Source organism: Patella vulgata, chromosome 4, assembly GCF_932274485.2.
Source record: "Patella vulgata chromosome 4, xgPatVulg1.2, whole genome shotgun sequence".
NCBI lineage: Eukaryota > Metazoa > Mollusca > Gastropoda > Patellidae > Patella > Patella vulgata.
Genome location: NC_065882.2, coordinates 74,339,232 through 74,361,319, shown reverse-complemented (window position 1 = coordinate 74,361,319; position 22,088 = coordinate 74,339,232). Strand labels below are relative to the sequence as shown.

At 36.7% G+C, this 22,088-nt stretch overlaps 2 protein-coding genes across 2 annotated transcripts in view; one reads left to right on the top strand and one right to left on the bottom strand.

Moving 5' to 3' along the window:
- The window catches only part of LOC126817300 (lachesin), a 107,893-nt gene that overhangs the window by 21,963 nt on the left and 63,842 nt on the right, over positions 1–22,088 (top strand). The window lies entirely within an intron of this gene.
- LOC130010221 (neuroligin-4, Y-linked-like) lies at positions 1,196–4,670 on the bottom strand. Its single transcript, XM_050544141.2, has 2 exons — positions 2,995–4,670; positions 1,196–2,055 (listed from the first exon to the last, which is right to left on the bottom strand). The coding sequence occupies exons 1-2, from the start codon at positions 4,524–4,526 to the stop codon at positions 1,860–1,862; spliced, it is 1,728 nt and encodes a 575-aa protein (XP_050400098.2). The 5' UTR covers positions 4,527–4,670; the 3' UTR covers positions 1,196–1,859.

Genomic DNA, 22,088 nt, shown 5'->3' with positions numbered 1-22,088 from the left:
ACATATTAAAAGATTCATTTTCTGTTACGTTGCGTACGAAGTGAAGTAACACAAAATTGCAAATCTTCTCTACAATCTCCTTTATAAGGATGTCGCCTGGTATCGAAATAATACCGGATTATGAATACCAACCCCTCTTCAATAACTGTTTATCCAATTGCACCTTGGCCTGTTTTATATAATATCTGATCACTATGAGCTGACCTACTTTTCTCGATAAACATATAATCTAATCGGGGTGGCTTTTACCCTATTAGATATTAAGGGTTGGCTGACGATTAGCGATATGTTGAACTAGTCAAAGGAAAGGCTATTTGAAATATGCTGATTGGCTTTTTTTATTCTAACATGATCTTTACACGTTGCCTATGCGGTGTGTCATGTTTTATACTCTATTTTTGATTTTTATACATTGCATAAGACATATATTTAACCCCTAGAGTCGCGGTAACCCATTTAGTTACAAAAAGGGCGACCTTAACGTTGACATATTTACAAGTAATGCGGTACGGTAGGCATCCAAGAAAAGGTAAAAACAAAAACGACAATGAAAAAAAGGCGAAGGATTGGAAAAAATCGTGAACTGGCAATCTATAAGTTTTTACCCCAAATGCCTGCATACTTATATACAATTACAGGGGGGGGGGGTGATTAGCACGTGCGCGCTGTGTCATACGGTCTTTCATTGAGTCAATTGCCGGGGTTTCGATTCCCTGGTTGTACGTGACAAGGAGTAGGGTCGTCTGTCCAACCTCATGGGTTTTTCCGGGTCCTCCGGTTTCCTCCCACTGCTAAAAGACCCCTACGCGCAAGCGAATTATAGAAATAAAATTGAACCATGTTTTAGTCCCGAAATGACCTAGTTTGTGTCGAGTGGACGTTAAACCCAATTTCTCTCTATATATACAATTACATACACGTGTAAAATACATATCAGGATCTCATTGTCAATAGCACTGGCTGAGAAGAAGTAATTTCCATATTAGGAGGACATTTAACTCCACTTCATTTAATTCCTTTCACAATTAAACTGTTGTAGTTTAACCGGGCCGACGAATAGAATGTATGGAATTAACCGGGCCGAATAGAATGTATGTAATTAACCGGGCCGAATAGAATGTATGTAATTGTATGGCGTGTCTATGGATTATATTGGGTGTGTTTAAACCATCTATGAAAAGTGGTTATAGCTTACTTCTGACATAAACAATATTTATTTGCATTGGTACAATATTGTATACCTTTAAGTATCGCTATTATACAAATGAAAGTTGTCCAGGTATGTCATTGACCGTGAAGGTAGATTTTGTCACCCATGACGAAAAAAATATTTTTTTTTTTATTATTGTACGATATTTACGAAGTCTCGATTGTCAGTCATTTCATTCACATGGCCTATTACACTATTAACATTTAACGCAGACGTGGTGGGAACCTTCTGATCCATTCAATAACCAAGCCATCCAGAAAGTTGAGTGTGTGCTTTGCACATGAATATTCTAAAAAATAATTTATATAACATTTGAATCCAAAAGAAAGACCAGCAAAAGACAGATTCATCTCTCGTATAATGAATCGTTAATGTGAATATTAGGTTTATATGTGACAAAGATATATTTCTAATAATCTGGCGTTCAACATCCGTTTTCACACAGTTTGATATCCCAGTTAAGTCATTCAGAAAAAAGTGGAAATAATTGGTGTGATGCTGGTGAAGCAAACTTTTGTTACACGAGACTTCACGTTTGCTTTAAGCACAGGTTGATATCCCAACAAAATCTCAGTGATAGGTTTCGAAAATAACACATTCATCTATATCTTGGACGTGGAACAATGTTTACGATTATTCTGTCCAGTACTTAGTTTTTATGAGACCAGTGATTACCACCTGTGTTCTTGATCAGCTTGGGAACATAACTGGTCCAGAATGCTGTTCGTCGGGCATTTAAATGTTTTCTGTTGGCTATATCATCTGAAGTTATATACAGATAGTTTTTATCTGAGCTGGTATATTCACGCCATTCTACAGGTGGTTTACGTGGTGAATTAGGATCCCTAAAAGAAAAAAATTGCATAATCGAAAATTAATTAAGAGAGAGAGAGAGAGAGAGAGAGAGAGAGAGAGAGAGATGGGGTTTAACGTCCACTCGACACAAACTAGGCATTTCGGGACTAACATATGGTTCATTTCTATTTCAATAAACAGGAGGACCCGGAGAAAACCAAGGAGGTTGGTAAGGCGACCCTACTCGTTGTCAACTACAACCGGGGAATCGAAACCACACCAGCTGACTCAATGACAGACCTTATGATACAGCGCGCACGTGCTAACCATCCAACCCCCTCCACCCACTAGCCCCCGGAATCAACACAATCACCATATAGCAACGATACGATTGCCTGCCCATTTCGGTCTACATAGCTTACAAATATGGGTATATAGCTTCTTACCTTTAAATTCATACCCAGACCACCGTTTCACTTAGGGAAGATTTAAGAGTAAGTAGTGGCAAGCACAGTGTATGCTTGCACTGAGTATGTTCATATAGCTAATCAATTTGGTCCCGTGTCATCAAAGGACACATTGACGTCTATTTCTTGAAATAAAGTTGGTGCAGGACGGAGGGCCTGACAAGGATAGCTGTCTAGTTGTTTGGATGGGACGAAACACTGAGGTCCAGTGTATACATTGGCATGCACGTAAAAGATCCCTTGGCAGTGAGAATTCGATATAAGAGTAGGCCATGGTGCCGTTGCCCGGGCAAAATTTCCCTCATAGCACACGGTATGGCGTTAAACCCCAGTTCATTTTCATTTCTGAAATAAAGTGAAAGTGGTCGCCCCGTTTAGGCGTGACGAGTTTGGAGTGCGTAGCCGGGTATGTTATTCATTCTAGAACACTAGAACACATTTTGCATTTAATAAGATCAGATCAGATAGCCAACACATATTTGTCGCATGAATTAAAAATTACAATATCATACGATTGCTTACCCCGTTTTAGCGAAATTTGTCCAATAGTCCATCATCATTGTTGCCAATGGCCATTTAGCAGTGAACTGTTCGTCTGTAATTTCGTAATAAAACCCAAGTTCTTCAGGCATTCCCAAAACGTAGAGTAGTTCATCGCCATGTAACGCCCCTTTAATCCACGGATCTTTGGACTGAAAGTCGTGGCGATCACAGAACTCGTATTGGTAAGTCTTAGAGCCTGTGTTCTGGTAAGCGTGTTTCTCAAGTGCTGTAGCTGTGGACACAAAGAAAGCAACGTCTGTTGCAAAGTCTGCGATCTGTTTCTTGTGTAAAAGTTCATCTGATGGGTCTTCGTAGTTGCTGTACAGAAAAATAACAGCATCCAAAAGTTCTAATGCTAAGTCTTTACCGAAAACATTTTTTAATACCGATGAAATCATTTTTTTGTTAGCTTGCTGAATTTCGTCAACAGTTGATGCACTTTCTAATTCTGTGAAATATGTAGCCACTTCACCAAATAATAAAAATACTACACCATCGTAATCAGTAGTTCCCATCAAAAGGTCCAGATGTTTAAAAGGAATTAAATTTTGTTGGGCAGTTGGGTGATCAAGAGCGTCTATTCTATCCTTAATGACAAAATCATCATCCAGAGATGGGCCCCAACATTCAAATCCACCCCCAGTTACGTTGGAGACAAGGGCAATGTGAGTAGTATTCTTGAAATCACGAAGACATTGAACAACCGCTTTAGAAGACGACGTTTCCGGACAGCCCAAAATTTCTGCTAACGATATGGATTTCTCTTTGGGATTACGAGTAACTGCCCAGAAGGAATTGGCTGAACCACTTTCAGCGATTGCTCTTTGAAATAGTCCTTCGTTTTCTGGATAAATAGTTTGGTACATCACACAGACACTGCCAGCTGACTCTCCAAATATTGTTATTGAATTAGAATCGCCACCAAAACTTTCAATATTGTCCTTCACCCATTTAATGGCCAGATGTTGATCTCTCAGACCATTATTGGTATCCACAGCATCATCACCAGTGTTGAGGAAACCAAGAGGTCCTAACCGGTAGTTGATACTGACCGTGACTAATTTTCCATATGCAGTTAATTTCTCCCCGTTCATCGATTTACCGTCTCCAAAAACGAAACCACCACCATGAATAAAAATCATTACCGGATATTTGGTGTCACTTTCAGTTATATCAGGGGTATAAATATTTAAAAATAAACAATCTTCGTCCATTTTGTCCGGAGTGTACATTTCGTGGACCTGGGTACAAGAAGCCCCATATTCGGAAGCGACAAACGTGTTGTCAAATTTCGCCTTCTTCATAGGTTTTCTAAATCTCAGATTTCCTACGGGAGGTTCAGCATACGGTATCCCCAGAAAGGTGGTTATATCAGCTGTATTAGGGCCAATTTTTACTGTACGAATATCACCCGTTATCTTACCTACATTAGAATCAACAGTCCTTTGTTCTGCTGCCACACAGTTTACTATATAGGTTATTAAAACCAAACCACATATTACAATATTCATCTTCTGTTCGGTTAAAATAACATAGAATTATAACTACAAACTGCTCTAACGTGATCACAACTACTTGCACTCTTGTATATATTATAATTATTTGTTCGACATGACCTATTTTTCTCTTATGTTGGTGTTTACAATATAGACTGTATCATATTAGGTTTATTATATACTAAAGTTCAGCTTGACCTACTTCGCTTTAGTCTATCGTGACAATAGAGACTCCACGATATTCGATCCGTAGCGTGGTAGGGGGGTGTCACAATTACTGATACATGCTGATACAGCTGAAATTATGAGAGAAATGAAATGAAATGAAATGGGGTTTAACGTCCTACTGTTCTGCTCCTATACTGGGCTAATGAAGACGGGCATACGCCATACAGTGTGCTATGAGGGAAATTTTGCCCGGGCAGCGGCACTATCGCCTACTCTTATATCGAATTCCAACTGTCAGGGGATCTTTTACGTGCATTCCAATATATACACGGGACCTCGGTTTTTCGTCTCCTCCGAAGGACTAGACAGCTGTCCTTGCCAGGCCCTCCGTTCTGCACCACTGACAAGGGGAAACCACGTCGGAAAATCTGGACGAACACCTGACCTCCAAAATTATGAGAGAGAGAGAGAGAGAGAGAGAGACTTCTATTCGACACAAACTAGATTATTAGGGATCTTTAGCTATTGGAAGAAATCTGTGGATTGCAACCACGTCATTTGCCTCAATGACGGACCGTTAGACCACTCGATACCCCTTCCCCTCCCCTAATTATAAGAAACATCTGGTGTTATGTCACGGTAGGAATTAGAAATTAATTCTGTCATTATGAAGGATGATATGATAGAAGCAGGCCGTCAGAATGATTGAAGAGCCATAATTTAAATACTGTTTTATGCTAGTTATTGCAGTAAATGATTCCAGAAATAACAACATCCGTATATAGCAATGTTTTATGACGTGCTTACTAATTTTTGACATGCTACAGGAAAACTTTTAAAACAAGTACGACTGTACTTGAATTTGCCAAACCTTAGGCATTTTTTCGAAGAGCGTCGACGCCAAGAAGACCAAGAATATGAGTGCCGTAGTGAGTGCCTGGTGGCCATAGAAATATATTTCGTTGTTTTCGACCAGTCCATTTTGGTATTGTATGACGTGATATTGAATTCGGCCAATCAATGCTCAATCATCATATCGATTGTACTTGTATTGGCGGAGCCTTGGGCTATTTTCAGTGAGCATCGCCAAGAAGAACAACAAGATGGTGTACCGTAGGGCTTGGAGACCAGTCGTCTCTCATCCCACAATATTCGAGAAAAAAAAACCCGTCAGTGTCACTGCTTAGAGATTATATTGGTAATAAATTTATAGAGTGCTTGAAATCTAGCACAATCTTGGCTATTACGTTTTATATTTTTCTTTTAAACAATATTTTTATTCAGGTTTTCTGAATGGGATTGGGGAACAGGCTTAGCCTATGTAAAACCCCGTTTTATATAACGCATAATGTCTATTTGGTCTACTTTTTGATATATGCAAGTCATCGTGATTTTTGGTGCAATTATTACAACCTTGACAACGTGTTGATTTCAGAGTACTTATTTTAACAGATGTAGTATGCATGTCATTGTAGTCAGGCATTTCTCAATAATATTGCCCGGTTATTTATTGTGTAACCTTTAGGAAGCCATTTTTCAAAAATTAAAATGGAGAAGGGCATGTTAATGCATTCTTTTCAGATTTAAGACAGCTGCGACTGTTGATGTCGATTGTCTGCGATATCCCAAACAATTAAACCTGACAGTGTTGTCGTTTATATCGTCACTTCCGGAAACCCATTTTTCGAAAAAATGGTGTGGCCAGGAAGGGTACATGTTCACGTATTTCTTCGAAGTTTTCGACGTACTGTTGTCGTTTAATTAAAGGGTTTGAATAGGTCACTGATAAGTACCTGTGTTCGATCCCTGCATTGGCCGAGAAAGTTCATCTGGATTTTCCTACGTGGTTCCCCTTGTCAGTGGTGCAGAACAGAGGGCCTGACAAGGACAGCTGTCTAGTCCTTCGGATGAGACGAAAAACCGAGGTCCCGTGTATGCATTAGAATGCACGTAAAAGATCCCTTGGCAGTTGGAATTCGATATACGAGTAGGCGATAGTGCCGCTGCCCGGGCAAAATTTCCCTCCGAGCACACTTTATGGCGTATGCCCGTCTTCATTAGCCCAGTATAGGAGCAGAACAGTAGGACGTTAAACCCCATTTCATTCGATAAGATCCTGGTATTTCAATTACCATAACAAACATGAATGGAATTGTATCGCGTGCCCGTGGATTATATTGGGTTCGTTTAACAAATGAGGAATTTGCCTCTGACTAATGTTGAATTGTAATAGGTTTTGTGTTCGGTTTGGTTCCCAGCTCGGCTCGGTTCCATGTCCATGGGAATCATGTGGCTGTGTATATATTTGGCATCATGTGTTCATAATATGTAGCCTATTTTATAACAACGAAAGCTGATTTATCCTGTTGCTTCAATTTCTTTTTCGACGTCTTTATGAAAATCCCCGCTACAATGTTGTTCAATAACCACAGGTGTTTATTATTAGTAAGCTAGAATTCTTTGTATTTGACTTTGTATTTGTTACTTATTGATTTTTAATTTTCTGTATTGCTATTTCTTTGGTAGGGTATTATATATTATACAGGTGCGCTAGTTTAAAATACAAAGTTCATGGTCAAAGTTAGTATCCAGGGCCTTATTAACAACATTATAGGCCCCTTGACAAAGACAATTCACCAGAGCCCCTACCTGCACAACCACTCAGAAGAATCAAGATGTCGATGGTCGATACAATTAAATATATATTTATTGTAATGACACTTCCAACAAAATCAGTGTTTAGCCTTTAAAAAACATAATGTGCGGCAAAGATGGGACACCTAAACTTTTAAAGGGGCCCTGCATATACTATTACTATGTCAAACTGTGAGAGAGGATGACAAAGCTGCTGTTCGGCGTATGATTGCCTGGTAACTTAGCTCATGCTTAATTTATCAGTATTTTAGTTGCTATTTTCTCGTCTTCATTAGCCCAGTCGGAGCAGAACAGTAGGACGTTAAGCCTCATTTCATTTCAGTAGTGTATGGAGATAGCAAAAAATAAAAGATAGCAAAAAATAAAATATGAAATCACCAACATCAAAAAGAAGCAATATCGGAAATTAATCCTATCAGTTGTTAAAAAGGGTTATATTTCGTTTCATATTTTATATATAGCTCAAATTTTGTCATAAAATAAACGAAACGAAATCTAGATCATTATTTTGTAGGGCTCAAATTTCATTTTAAAAAAAATCCTGACATGAAATCTAGATCTCTGTTTTATAAGTCATAAATCATACCTTTGTTTATTTATTATATTTATTTTTTGCCTTTAATTTACTTTCTATTTACTTAAAAATGATTCTTATCAACGAGTTCATCAAGGGAAATCTCTCGAAATAAATCTGCATAAATTGATAAAATATTTGAGGTGGAGGAAACCCCGAAGATTTCTTCGGTTTAATGCAAATAAGCTTTGAAAACATATGTGATGACGGCTTTAAAAAAAATAATATTACAGAATGTTATAATTTGCCTTGTGATAACTGTTTTTACAGGCAGTTTAAGGATATCGAGAGACGAAATTTAATCCACGTATATTTTATCTGTGTTTTTCTTTTAACAAAATACTTATTATACACAGATGGTAAACCATTCTTGCCACTCGCCAAAATATGGCCGTGTGTTTTCTTCGTTTTCATTTTTCGGCCATCAAAGGAGAGAACAAAGAGGATGATAATTTGTGGCTACATACTGGGGAGTTTTTACCTATCATGTTCAAATATTGAACTTTGAGGTCATCTTTGTTTACTTGGAGTTTAGTTCTGGTGTCGCGGTTTGACTCAGTACCCTGTTTGGTATTTTACTTTCGTTTAGTTTCTTTTTAATAAAAATGACCATTACCTTGATAACTTACTTTCATTTTGTTTTTGTTAAAAACAGATGATGACTTTCATTAGTTTCGTTTTATAAACAAAATCCTATTAAAACACTTGGTTTATTGTTTTTAAAAAATAACTACTAACTTGGTACCTTATTTCCACCAGTTAGTTGTTCGAAAAACAAAACAAAACAAAACAAATAACCGTTAAATACTATTTTACTTTCATTTATTTTATTTTTTAAAACAACAAATGACCATTACCCCCCCCCCCCCCTCCCACCCCACCCCCACACGAGAAGAACAACAACCATGGCTTCTCACTTTAGTTGTTTATATAAAATATATGACCTTTACCTTTGTTATTTGCATTTAGTTTCTTTTTAAATACAAATGGTCATAACTATGGTACTATACTTTTATTTAGTTGTTTGTTTGACTAGGTTCCTTGTACAGCGAACCCTGAGGAAACCCACGAGGTTAGACATGTGACCGTGCCTCTTGTCACATACAACCGTTTGAGATCGAAACCACAACACTTAACTCAACGGCATACCTTATGATCTAAAGCGCACTCGCAAGCCAATAGACCCCTTGCCCCCTATTGATGAGGATACACCATATCCCCCTAACAGACTAATCTTCAATTTATGTTGATCAACAAGTCAATATCATCTTTATATAGTGGTTGACGACTGTGAAAGGTTCATTGGGATCCCCGAAATCGTTATATATAAATGTCATTCTGTTTAGATAGTATAACCTTGAACTTTGTGTTTAAACGCCGATATTTGTGTCAACACACTACTCAAGTGAATGAGTTCAAAATGATATGCTGATTATTACAAGTTCAAAAAGATAGTAAGTGGGACGCTTTCAAAAGGGCTAAATCTGGTTGTTAAGGCCAGCTCAATTTTCGTCAAGGTCGCTGAGATCTAAATAAGGTTAGGACACGTGATGTGATTGTTGGCGAGATTTTAGGTTAGGTTTAAGAATTTGGGGGAGAGATTGTTGGCGAGATTGTAGCTTAGGGTTAGGGTAAGCATTCGAGGTCCAGGGTTAGGTTTGGGATTAGCGCTAGCCATGTTTCCATCTCGTGAACTTTGACCAATCCTAAAGTTGGCCTTATGATATAGATCTAATCTCACTTTTGAAAGTGGCCGAATGATTTAACGAGTAAAACTGACGCATATATTCTACTTCCTTTCCAAAACTTCTTATAGTAGTGGCTGTCGTGCAAGAGGCGACATTGTAACTCTTTTTAGAACACCCGTTACCACTCCTCGTGTAAGACCATGGGCCGTATATAATATACGGCTCAAGGTAAGGCATAGCTAACAAACTGATGTTGTACTTTTGCATTTCTAGTGCAAGAATACAGAAGCACTTTGGCACTCAAACGTAGCAATCAATGCGAATTAGCTGGAACGTCTTGAACGTTAATTAGTGACATATATAATTTGCTGTATGTTAACCATGTGTCTTTAAAAATATCCAATAAAAGTTCAAAATTTGCGAGGAGCCATATTTACTACGATATCGATTGATTTTATTGTTTCATTGAGAAAGACAACCAGTTTTAAAAGTCAATTTGTTTAAGACATGCCCGCCATTTCCCACCGTCTAGCAGAAAGAACTACAGTCGCGAGTTTGTCTATAGAAAGGCCACTGTTCTAACCCCCAACCCGTGGCGCTCAAAATTACTTCAAATTGATTTAAGATAGAAAGGAATGTCCAAATCGAAGGTGGGTAAACAAGAGATTATAGGCCTACTATAAAACAAAGAAGCTTCACAGCATGATCTTGTAGCCACAATCTGTGACCCTTGTTACATTCTGTAGCAACGCCTGACAAGTAGTACAAACTCGTGGCTATATTATTTTTACTTCCCCTTTTCTGTACGCGATTACAGATGAAATGAAATGCAACAAGGTTTACCGTTCTACACCGACCGGGCTAATGAAGACGAACATACGCCTACTCTTTTATTTCGATTTTCAAATGGCAAGGGTTCTTTTACGTGCAAGCCCATAGTTACACGAGACCTCGGTTTTTGTCCCATCCGACGAACGACTAGATTTTGTCCTTGTCAGGGCCTCCGTCCTGCACCATTGACAAGGGGGATAACAGATAGGATTTGGGGTTATATTTCAACCCCTGTTTCCCCCTTTGTCAGTGGTGCAAGACCGGGGACCTGGCAGCATCTAAACGTTCGGTGGGATGAAGAAACCGAGAGCTATTGTTGTGCACGTAAAAGATCTCGCGACAGTCGAAATTCGAAAAAATAGGTCCCAGCACGAATATTGTCTCTTGTTTGTTAGATATAATTTTGAATTTTTGGGACTTTTCTCTTTCCTTTATTAGTGTTTAAAATGGCGCCATAGTATTATATTACTAAACGTAAACATCTAAACGAAAACAACCAAACGTAAACAAAAACATGAACAAATGTATTTCTGAAAATTAGTAAATGCAGTAGTAAAACCAACGATTTAAAAACTTCAATAACATTATAACGATATTATGTATTGATAGAACCCAATAATAATAATATTGGATTATAACGTCATTATGTATTTAGAGTATAACGTCATTATGTATTTAGATTATAACGTCATTAAGTTAATTTGGAGAACACAATAACTTAAGATTATAACGACATCGTGTATTTAGGGAACACAATAATATAAGATTATAACGTCATTCTGTGTTTAGAGAATACATTAGTATAAGCTTATAACGTCCTTATGTATTAAGAGAACACAATAATATAGGATTATAGCGTCATTCTGTATGTAGAGAACACAATAATATAAGATTCTAATGTCATTTCGTATTTAGAGAATACAATAATATGAGATTATAACGTTATTTTGTAATTTTGGAGAACACAATAAAATGAGATTATAACGTCATTCTGTTGTTTTTGGGAACACAATTATATATGATTGTAACTTATTATACAGTTTTAAACAAATCGTCAAACAATAATATTATAACTTTTAGATATTTAGGAAGCTCAGTATTATACGGTTATAAGTTCATCATTTAATTTACAACACATTTATATAGGATTGTAACTTCATTATACAGTTTTAAACAAATCGCCAAACAATAATATTATAACTTCAACATAAAATATAAAATAAACCATTTAGGAAGCCCAATATTATACGGTTATAATATACAATTTATAACACACTTATATATGATTGTAACTTCATTATACAGTTTCAAACTAATCAGCAAACAATAATATTATAACTTCAACATATAATATTAAATAAACCATTTAGAAAGCACAATATTATACGGTTATAAGTTCATTATATAATTTATAACAAATCGTCAGTCAATTTAGTGAACTCAATAATACAAGTTTATAAGTTATTTATATAATTTTCTATTTACTAAAGTACAGATAATCAGATAAGATCAAATTTTATTATATCAATACGCCCATATAAGCATCGCTTGGTGTAGTTTTTGTAGAATCCTATTGGAGTCGAGCAGACCCGTGATGACCGACTGGTTGACTGGCAGTTTAAACAATCGCTAACTAGATTACTGTCCGTCAAGACGGTGAAAAGACCAAATTTACTAGATCAATTAGATGCTCCTCAAGTATGAAAGAGTTTATGTCCATGTTGACTTAGGACATACTTGCTTCACTAAAGGATACCCCGAAAAGCGCTACCATTTACTCCGGTTCTTCGATCGATTGTCAAAGCATTGCCTCGGCTGTGGTAATTTGTTTTTCGTGAGCGACGAAAATCTTTCGTGCCGAAGTTGTTGACATTCCCCTGACATAATCGTCTTGGTTGATCTGAACTTAATGTTGTCCACGAACAGTGTTTTATTTAAAGATGTGATGCTTCTCACCCACGAACAATTTTTATTGAAGATGTAATGCTTCTAACCCACGAACGTTTTTTTTTTGAAGATGTAATGATTCTCACCTACGAAAAGTGTTTATTAAAGATGTAAAGATTCTCAGACACGAACAGTTTTTATTAAATCTAAAAAATCTCTAAAAACAACAAAACTTACGATGAGTTCATAGGTTTATATTAGCCGAGCCAAAGTTGTATTGGATCAACATTTGTATTCACACCGACCGAACTTGTATTCCGCATTATAATTCGTGTAATCTAACGAAATGCATAGGTCCGTTAGTCGGCGCTGTTAAATGTAACGTGATCCCACACGGGATTAATAATAAGATGCTATTCCTCTTACTAAATGAAACCTTCCGAATGGGCTAATGTGGATTAGGAGAACGCTGCGTTCACATATAGATCCTACTTTCTACCGTATGGGTTCATATTCAAATTACTGGAACAACAATAGGATTGGGTCAACAATACGTGCTAGATGACGAAATAGATTACTCCATAGGTGACACTCTGAAACCTGGATTAAAAAATTGAATTCCCGTTGAATTGCTATTCTTGAAATTCGGATCAAGATCCCACTTTCTACTCGAAAACAATGCGTTCACATAATTATACTATGTTAAGTTAAGATTCTAATCCCAATATGGATGCTGGCATAGAATTTGACGGATGTACGCCATACAGTATGTTACGAGGGAAGATTTGTCCGGAGAGCAGCAATTCGAAGTACTGTCAAGGGTCATGCACTAGTGACAAGGTGAACCCAAGCCGAAAATCCCGAGGCACTTTCTCTGACAACACCTGGAGCGAACTTGAGACCCCCCTGGTTAGTGTCTTACTCACTGAGCCACCGCGGCTCATGTTAGAATTTGCATTCCCATGACGATGAAATATATTTTGACTTTTATATCATGGTAATATTAGTTTTTTTAAAAAACAATTCTGCTGTCAGATTTGATGAAAACAAGAGAAATGTCACACATGTATCGAGTAATATTTCCAACTAAACCAAAATAACTAAGAAGCATAGACATAAATTCTTACCAGACTGAACAATGTAAACCTCGTCTGTATTATATAAAAACAGTCCAACTATAGGTTAGAGATAGACTGTACATTACATAGTAAACTATACAACATAACACATGCTATGATAGTCATTTATTAATACAATATGCTCTACTATTGAACAGTTTATTCTTACTCTTTACTCATTTGTCTTCAAGGGACATCCCCTCAGGAGGAGGATTGTTACATAGGCTAAACCGGTTCCCCAATCCACAATACACGCTTGACCGAGAGCAAGGGAGTTAACTCGACACTTATCCTGGATAAAGATATGATACAGTTCTATTTCAATCATTCGCCTGTGCGCAAGGACTTCGGGCGTATTAAAAAACACGAATACCCGTTGAAATCCAAGAGACTTTAGCCCATCTTTATTATATCGGCTGTTGGAGAAGCGTAGGACGTTAAACCCCATTTCATTTGATGCCCAAACGGGTACGTACAAGTGATCGAAACGACGACTCCATCACCATCATTCCGACGTAGTAGATGTGTATAATTTCGATACAATTTATAAACTAAAAATAAAAAAGCATAATGTCCTTTTAATATGTAAACACCGACAGGTGAGTCTAGACTACCCGAGATTCCGTATTATGACACAAATGAAAGAAAGACAAGCTTAACTGACGTGGAAGAAGAGCAACTCGAAACATCCTTTTGTTGGTGGGGCATGTATTATTTTACTAGATAGTTAACTAAATAGTTGCGATGCTGGTCTTTCAACCTAGGTATATTAACGTATAGACGTGTAAAGTCAAACGGTGACTATGAAATAAGATGGTGATAAGAATTACCTGGCAGAATGTCAGAGTGAGAAAGAAATAATGATATATATGTGGAATTGTAGATTTTACACGTTGATTGTGTTAACCAACAATTCTATAGATAAATAAAAGATAAGTAGATTTATTACACAAAGGAATATAACGTTTAAGAGAAATGAGAGTTTAACGTCCTAATTTTCAGCTGGAAAACCACGGTGGCTCAGTGAGTAAGACTTTGGCTCGCTACGTTTAAGAGAAATGGGGGTTTAACGACCTAATGTTCTGGAAAGCCACGGTGGCTCAGTGAGTAAGACTTTGGCTCGCTACGTTTAAGAGAAATGGGGGTTTAACGTCCTAATGTTCTGGGGAGCCACGGCGACTCAGTGAGTAAGAAGCTGGCTCAATAAACAGGAAGTCTCGTGTTCGATCCCTGCATTGGCCGAGAAAGTTCATCGGTTCCCTCTTGCCAGTGGTGTTGGACTTTGGGCCTGGAAAGAGACAACGTATAGTTGTTCGGATGGGACGATCATACGCCAGTTAATATGCTATTGTGCGACATTTTGCTCGGACAGTCGTGTTTCCGGCTATTCGAATTCCAACTCCAAACAGTTCTGTTATTTGCAAGTGAACCTGTGGGCCTTGGTTTAATACCTGTAAGTCTTTGTATGTTTAAAGGGAGTCACGGTTGCTCGGTGAGTAACCGGTGCCTTCCTCGAGGATTCTAAACTAGTTTCGCCTTGTCAGCGGTGTAGCGTCTGCTCATTCGGATTCGACGAAAACCCGAGATCATGGGTATACCATTCGCTGCATATTAAAGATCTTGGTTTTTTTTTGTACCATCCGAAAGACTAGACAATATATTTGTCGTCTCGCTCGTGCCACCTCCGACAATTGAGAATCGGACATGAAAAATCCCGAGGGTTCTTCGCTGTACAGATATAAGTCAAATCGTAACCATACTCCAAAATTCAATGATATCCCACACTCTAGTATTCCCATCTATCTCAATTAAATGTATACGACCTTCTCGAATGAATCTTGAATAAAACAGACAAGTTGTAAAGTAGCGAGTTAGATAAGAAGAAGACAAATTATATACAACTATTACTTATATAAAACTTATCTTCCCAGATATCAACACAACCATTTTACCTATCTCTAAACTTATAACACCTATATATAATTACGAGATATGGAGTATTTATTTTAAAGTGGTTATTAAACGGCTGATAGGCCAACAGAATGAACTGCTGATCATATACTCGGTATACCCGTGATGAAGTAGAACGAAACGATAGCACTGAGGATACCGAGGATGCGTTGATCATAAAACCCAGCTACTACAATTACTACTACTACGGCTGCTACTACTACCACCACTCCCAAAAAGTAGGCCCTGTATCTGACTTTCAGTTTTGTCGTTACAGCATCACTTTAGTTATTGGAGTATCCAATTATTTAAAAAAAAAGAACATTTGAAACAGATATTGCAACGGGGTCAAGATTGATGTCTGTTCTTACTTTCGTAAGCGCGTCTAGTCGTTTGGGTTGGAAATCGACGAATATTAGGCCGAAATGCAACTGTTTGGACAAGACGTTAAACCCTTTTTATTTCATTTTATTGCGTACTCCTTAGAGGATTTGTATTGTCTATAAATATTCTGATTATAGCCCGAAATACCCCAACACCAATCCCTTTCAAAAAAGCAAATCTTTGAACACTTTGGAAAACTCTCACCTAATAAGAGCTTATAAGCCTCGATGTTCACTTTCTCACGGTAAAGTTAAGACATTTGTCTTATATTCTCCAAGTTATTTTTCTCTCATATTGTTTAGATATAAGTAAAATATTTTGACATACACGTCAGGGTGGTATGGACACTGTCCAGTAGTTGATAACAACCATGTGATCTACGGCCATATCTTATAACCATGATCTGACCAGCTCTAAATACTTTAATAGTTGGTTTAATGGTCCATCAAGCATCTTTCCTGCTATTAGACAAAACAAATCAGTTTTACTTATATATTAAGATTATCATCAAGACAAGTCAGTTTTAAATGATATATGTAGTACGGTGTATCTGATGGCAATGGTGTCAAAACAAGTTATGTTTCTATGATATATGTAGTATGCTATATCTGATATATATATATATATTTATATAAATCTGCCATTAGTAAAAACATGTTGACACATTCCTACTAAAAGTTTCTGAACAAATTACTACGATTTTTTTGTATATATGTATTCCTTAAAGATAAGTTCCCTTGGTTCTCAGTATGTACTCACACATATATTATATGTTGAATATATTTATATAAATATGCCATTGGTAAAAACATGTTGACACATTGCTACTAATTGATTCTGAACAAATTACTACGATTTTTAGGATATATGTATTCCTTAAAGATACGTTTCTTTGGTTCGCAATATATACTCGCACATAGATATGGTGCATATTTGCCATTGGTAAAAACATGTTGACACATTCCTACTAAACAAGGTTGTTTTTTATTCTGAAAAAATACAATTGTTTGAATTCATTTATTCCCTGGAGATATTTCCCCTTGGTTCTGATTTTTGTCGGTATAGTCTCCCAAATAGAAATAATTCCTCCAAAATATTTATTATTCAGTATTTTTAACTTGATTTGTTGTACGCTTATTTTTGCCATGTCGTCAACTCGTCCCTTAAAGTGCAATTATTTTTAGATTGATGAGATGATTTTGTGGTCGACAGACAAAATGTCTTAAACGGCCACCGTTTACCCAGGTGCTTCCGGAAACTGGATCATGACTGGATGACAGCAAGAAGAGATTTAATTATATTATCGACCGGGACGTTTTCTTTGTTGTTGCCGTGGTTTTCTTTCTCTATTTTTGTGTGTGTGTGTGTGTGTGTGTGTGTGTAGGGAGAGGGTACGCGTGCGCTTTCGTTCATAAGGTCTACCATCGAGTCACGTGGCTTGATTTCGACAAGGACAAGGAGTAGGGTCACTCGTTGCTTTTCTCCGGGTCTAACGGTTTTCTAACACTGTTAAAGACCCCTACGCGCAAACGATTGATTGATATAAAATTGTACCATCTGTTAGACCCAAAATGACCTAGTCTATGTTGAATGGTCGTAAAATGTCATCACTCTCTCTCTCTCTCTCTCTCTAAATTGTTAACGTAAAGATAACCATATGGTGTTTTATGAAACAATCGGTTATTACTGATGACATTATTTGCTATTATTAGCTATTAACCCAATTTACCCGACCCCCAAGGCCCTAGTTTGTCCAGTTACCAGACAATTGGGGAGGAAAAGCCATAAGATCCGAGACTATGTCGGCCTTTTGGAAAATTTCTGTATGTTGCGATGAGCATATTAATAGTAATTCTATATTTCTGTTCAAGATCGCAATTTTTAAATTGTTCATTGAAAGTTGATTCTTGATATATAATTAAAGGGTTGTTTTCTTCTTTGTGCATGGTATCTGCAGGATGTTAGAAAATTAATTTTATCCTTATGTATATAGCTGGGAACCTTACACCCCTGTTAATACTAAAAATACGAGAAATGTTTTATATAGGAACCTACATGGACTGCCAGAATTCCCCGTAGATATAAAACTAGGTATGCAAACTATTAAAGATGGGATTTGATGAGGCGGATCATGTCCAACACGTGTTGATGATTTCTGGAGGTGTTGCTGGTGATATGAAAACCTGCTTCTTGCCTTCAGCTACCACGTGTAAATAATAATTGAGACAACTACCCACCGCTCTATAAACACACAATCTTAGCTCAACACCAGTCAATGATTATTGCTTTAAGCGGTTTATTTCTATTAATGTATCAAGCTGGTTTCTAGAAGCTACTAGAAACTACAGGATAACTGCACATCAAAACAAAGACAGGACAAATGAAATGAAATGGGGTTTAACGCCCTACGGTTAGCTCCGACTGGGCTAATGAATACGGGCATACGCCATACAGTGTGCTATGAGGGAAATTCTGTCCGAACAGCGGCACTACGGCCAACTCTTATATCGAATTCCAACACCAATGTGTACACTGAGCCTCGGTTTTTCGTCCCATCCACTGACAAGGGGAAGACAGGACAAACAATACCTCAAGTAACAGAACACGGACATTGTAAACCACAAACTACCACATATAGTGAGTTATGGGACAAAGTAAATTGATCCTAACTATTGCTATAGAGTTTTCAAAAGAACAATCTTAAACATTTCGATGTTAACTTCTTTACCAGTATTCTCCCTTTCTCTTGCCATATCTAAGTAAACCAACATAATTCTCCTGGAAACTTTGATCTGGTCAATATTTTGGGATCTTGAAATAAGACTTGACCTATCTTGATCCGAATCAAGATACATCTTACGTCAAACATGAATCCCTTAGGGCCGCGACAAGCTACATTTGAATTGTTATTTGACTGTCTTCTGTGGAGGAGTCGAGCTGGGCAAGACGACTCATTATAGAACAGATGATCTTTTTAAACTAAAAAAGAAAATAGCCAAAAGCTATAATTACTGTTGAGAGAATTCAATCCTCTCGGTTTATATTTAGACAAGATACGTCCTGTTTATAAACAAACGACAAATTTGATCAGATTTCGATTAGAATTTAAATTTTAAAAATTCAAAATTGGACCTAGAATTGGGACGAATGGAAAATAAAATGGGCAATCTATTCAAATCAAATTATAGTAAATTTTCCAAATGTAAAATAGTTCCCAAATCGGCATTCCTGGATACATGATATCGTTTTTAGGCTTAACGTCCACTGCCATCACGTCTTTTTAATTTTCTACGTTTGTAGAGATCCCGTCTTCATTAGCCCACTCGGTGCAGAAACAGTAAGGCGTTAAAAACTCCATTTCATTTCGTTTGTAGAGCTTAACGTGGAAGAAGAAATGAGTTTGTTTTCCATAAATTTAAAATACTAATGCGTTACGATAGGATTGTCCCTGTTGTCCACGATCTGGTACTTACAGATACGTTCGGATACGATCAACACAATTGCTATGACTGGCCTTAATATAGGATCCCCACGATTAGTCCAAGATGAAAACCACGATTTCAATTTTAGCACGAATTGCGGTAGTTGGAAACTAGCATGAAACCGGGATAATCTTCGCGTGATGAGGCCGACTTCATCACCGAACAAGCTAAATAATTAAATATTTCAATGAAACGTTATTCCGGATGTAGTATTTGGGGGTTCTTTTTGATTAACTTTACTCGTGATCGTTAAAACATTCAACAAGCAAGTTCAAAGTTTATAAACGAAATTGGCAAACTTGTTTTTTCATCTGAACTGATTTGCTCTGTTATGGAAAGGTAATCAATGTGTTTTTTTTAAACTGTTTTTGATACAATAAAACTAGGTAATATGACGGAGAAAGATATAGTATATTGTATATATTTGTTTTTCTATTGTTTTTATCTATAGCATTTAAAACAGCTTACAATAATAAAGACTTTTACATCTGTAGAGTTAAAGATGGTCCACCAAGTAGAATTTTGTCGTAATAAATTGACTATTCACAAACAAAACAGAGACCAACATCGAGCAATGTAATAGTCAGAAACACAGCTAATGTTGGGGCGGGGTGTCCACTTCGAGGGGCACTGTGTTTACAGAGGGGGGTGGGGGGTAGGGACTTTGATCCACGGCATAAACGCTAGCTAAGAAATTGGGCTTCTGAAAAGAACAAGAACTTAGAATTTATTCTGGTAAAGGGCGGTACAAATATTAAAATTTAAAATTTTTCTGAGCATCATTTACAGGACTGGGAAAACTGCAAGATTGTGAAAGTTCAATCTCTGAAAGGATTCGCAGTCCTCAAATGGCTCAATTCTCTTCAGTATTTACAGTAATATGATGAATGGTTAATTTGTCAACAGCGAGCCCCGTCTGTGATATTCGCTGCTATCCTTTGATGAACCTTTTTTTTTAAAATCCTATTGAATCCAAATCGGGAAATTGTTTGCCTCTGATACTTTGATTTTGTTTTCATAATTACATGTTTAAAAAATCAATATGAGAATATTTTAGCGTGAATTAAAACGTGGAAAATTAGATATTTCGACCTTTTTTTAATCCTATTCAATCCAAATCGGGAATTGTTTGCCTCTGATACTTTGATTTTGTTTTCATAATTAAATTTTGAGAATATTTTAGCGTGGATTAAAACGTGGAAAATTAGATATTTCCACAAAATACAAATGCCGTACTGGGATATTTAAAATCCGAAACAGTATAAGAATAACTTCTTTAAAGGCTCAATACCACTCTTGTTGTAACTGAATAATATGTCCCAATCTTTATTCTGGTCAACAAATTGTACTATTTTACAATATTCCAATTAATTGATGATACAAATTTCATCTTAACACACCTAATTTAAAAAATTGGAAAAATTCAACTAAATGATTTGAAAAGCCTGACGTAAAGCTTTTCAAATGTGACTTGGATTAAAAAAAATTTTTGAACCCTCTGGACAAATAAAATAGGATTTAATGGATAATTTACACAACAGGTAAGACACTAACACTTCTAGTACTTAGAATAAGGCTATTTTTTTATTTTCTGGAGCTGTCAAGCCAGCAAGAGTGTTATTGTCCCTTTAACAAAAAAACGTATTTTGTTAGGTTCCCATTAACTTGAAATTTGTAATAAAACACGTGGTTTATTTAGTGATGTAGATTTCTATCTGATGTAATCAGAGTTTTTATTGGTCAATTCTTCAATGATACAATCTGTTCTAGACACCTGTCACATATCTTCATCAATCAGGTTTGGTTAGAAAGTGAGAAAAAAAATCTGTTGAACTTTCTTGATCTACTATACCAAACTTTGTAGGGGTTTTTTTATGAATAAAGGGAAGAACTTATCACTAAACCAACCCATGGCCATATGTCGCAAATGGAAAGATTACAAAATCATATTAAAATATACAGGATCAAGTTTTTCGACTTTCCTAGATCTCGCCTGTGATATCATTTACTGTGAAAGCCAATCTGATTAAAACACAGATCCTGTTTCGTTTCGTTTTTTATAGTTCAAAATTTCGTTTTACTTGTCATTACTACACTAAGTAGGCCATCGAAAGTATAAAAAACGAAACGAAATATAGTTCTGCATTTTATTCAGATTGTCTGGAAGCAAACATCAAACGATCAAGGTATATCTGCTTTCTTTGTACAGATGCTATATGGCCCCCGGAATCATTTCACTCGGTTTGCTGTTTATTTCTTGCAATGTCTGTGTAGTTTGTCTTGTCCTCGGGTTTGTCTTATTGGTGTTGTTTTGTGTTTAGTGCCCCCTCCTTCTCCCCCTTTCTATTACTAGTGGAAAACTAAATTAATTAAAAAATCTATTTGGCTCATTTTCCTTGATTTTATATATTTTGAAATGGTGGAAAGTTTTACTGAAAGGTACTTTCTTCTGTTGATATATAATATCAAGTTAAACGGTTCATTGTGAATACAGGACGGATTGGAAAGGACATTATTTATTTCGTTGATACCAAATTTGTCGCAGTGACGTTAAGAAGCTATATTTAGAATATGGACGTTTTTTTGCCTTCGTTAGGCTACCCAAGCAATGCCGATTTTTCTTATCTAAGACTTGAACATGCTTCGGTGGCTGTATTTATTCTTTTAAAAGCAAGGCATTGGCTAGTGTTCCCAATGAGTGTAACGTAAATAAAATAATTGATGTCCAAAGCACTCAACCATAACCTATTCCAAATACCACGTGCATGTCTAGTGGTGGTCTCACATGTGAACCCAAACTGACAGACGAACTGAAATTCATTAAGAGGATATTTTATTGT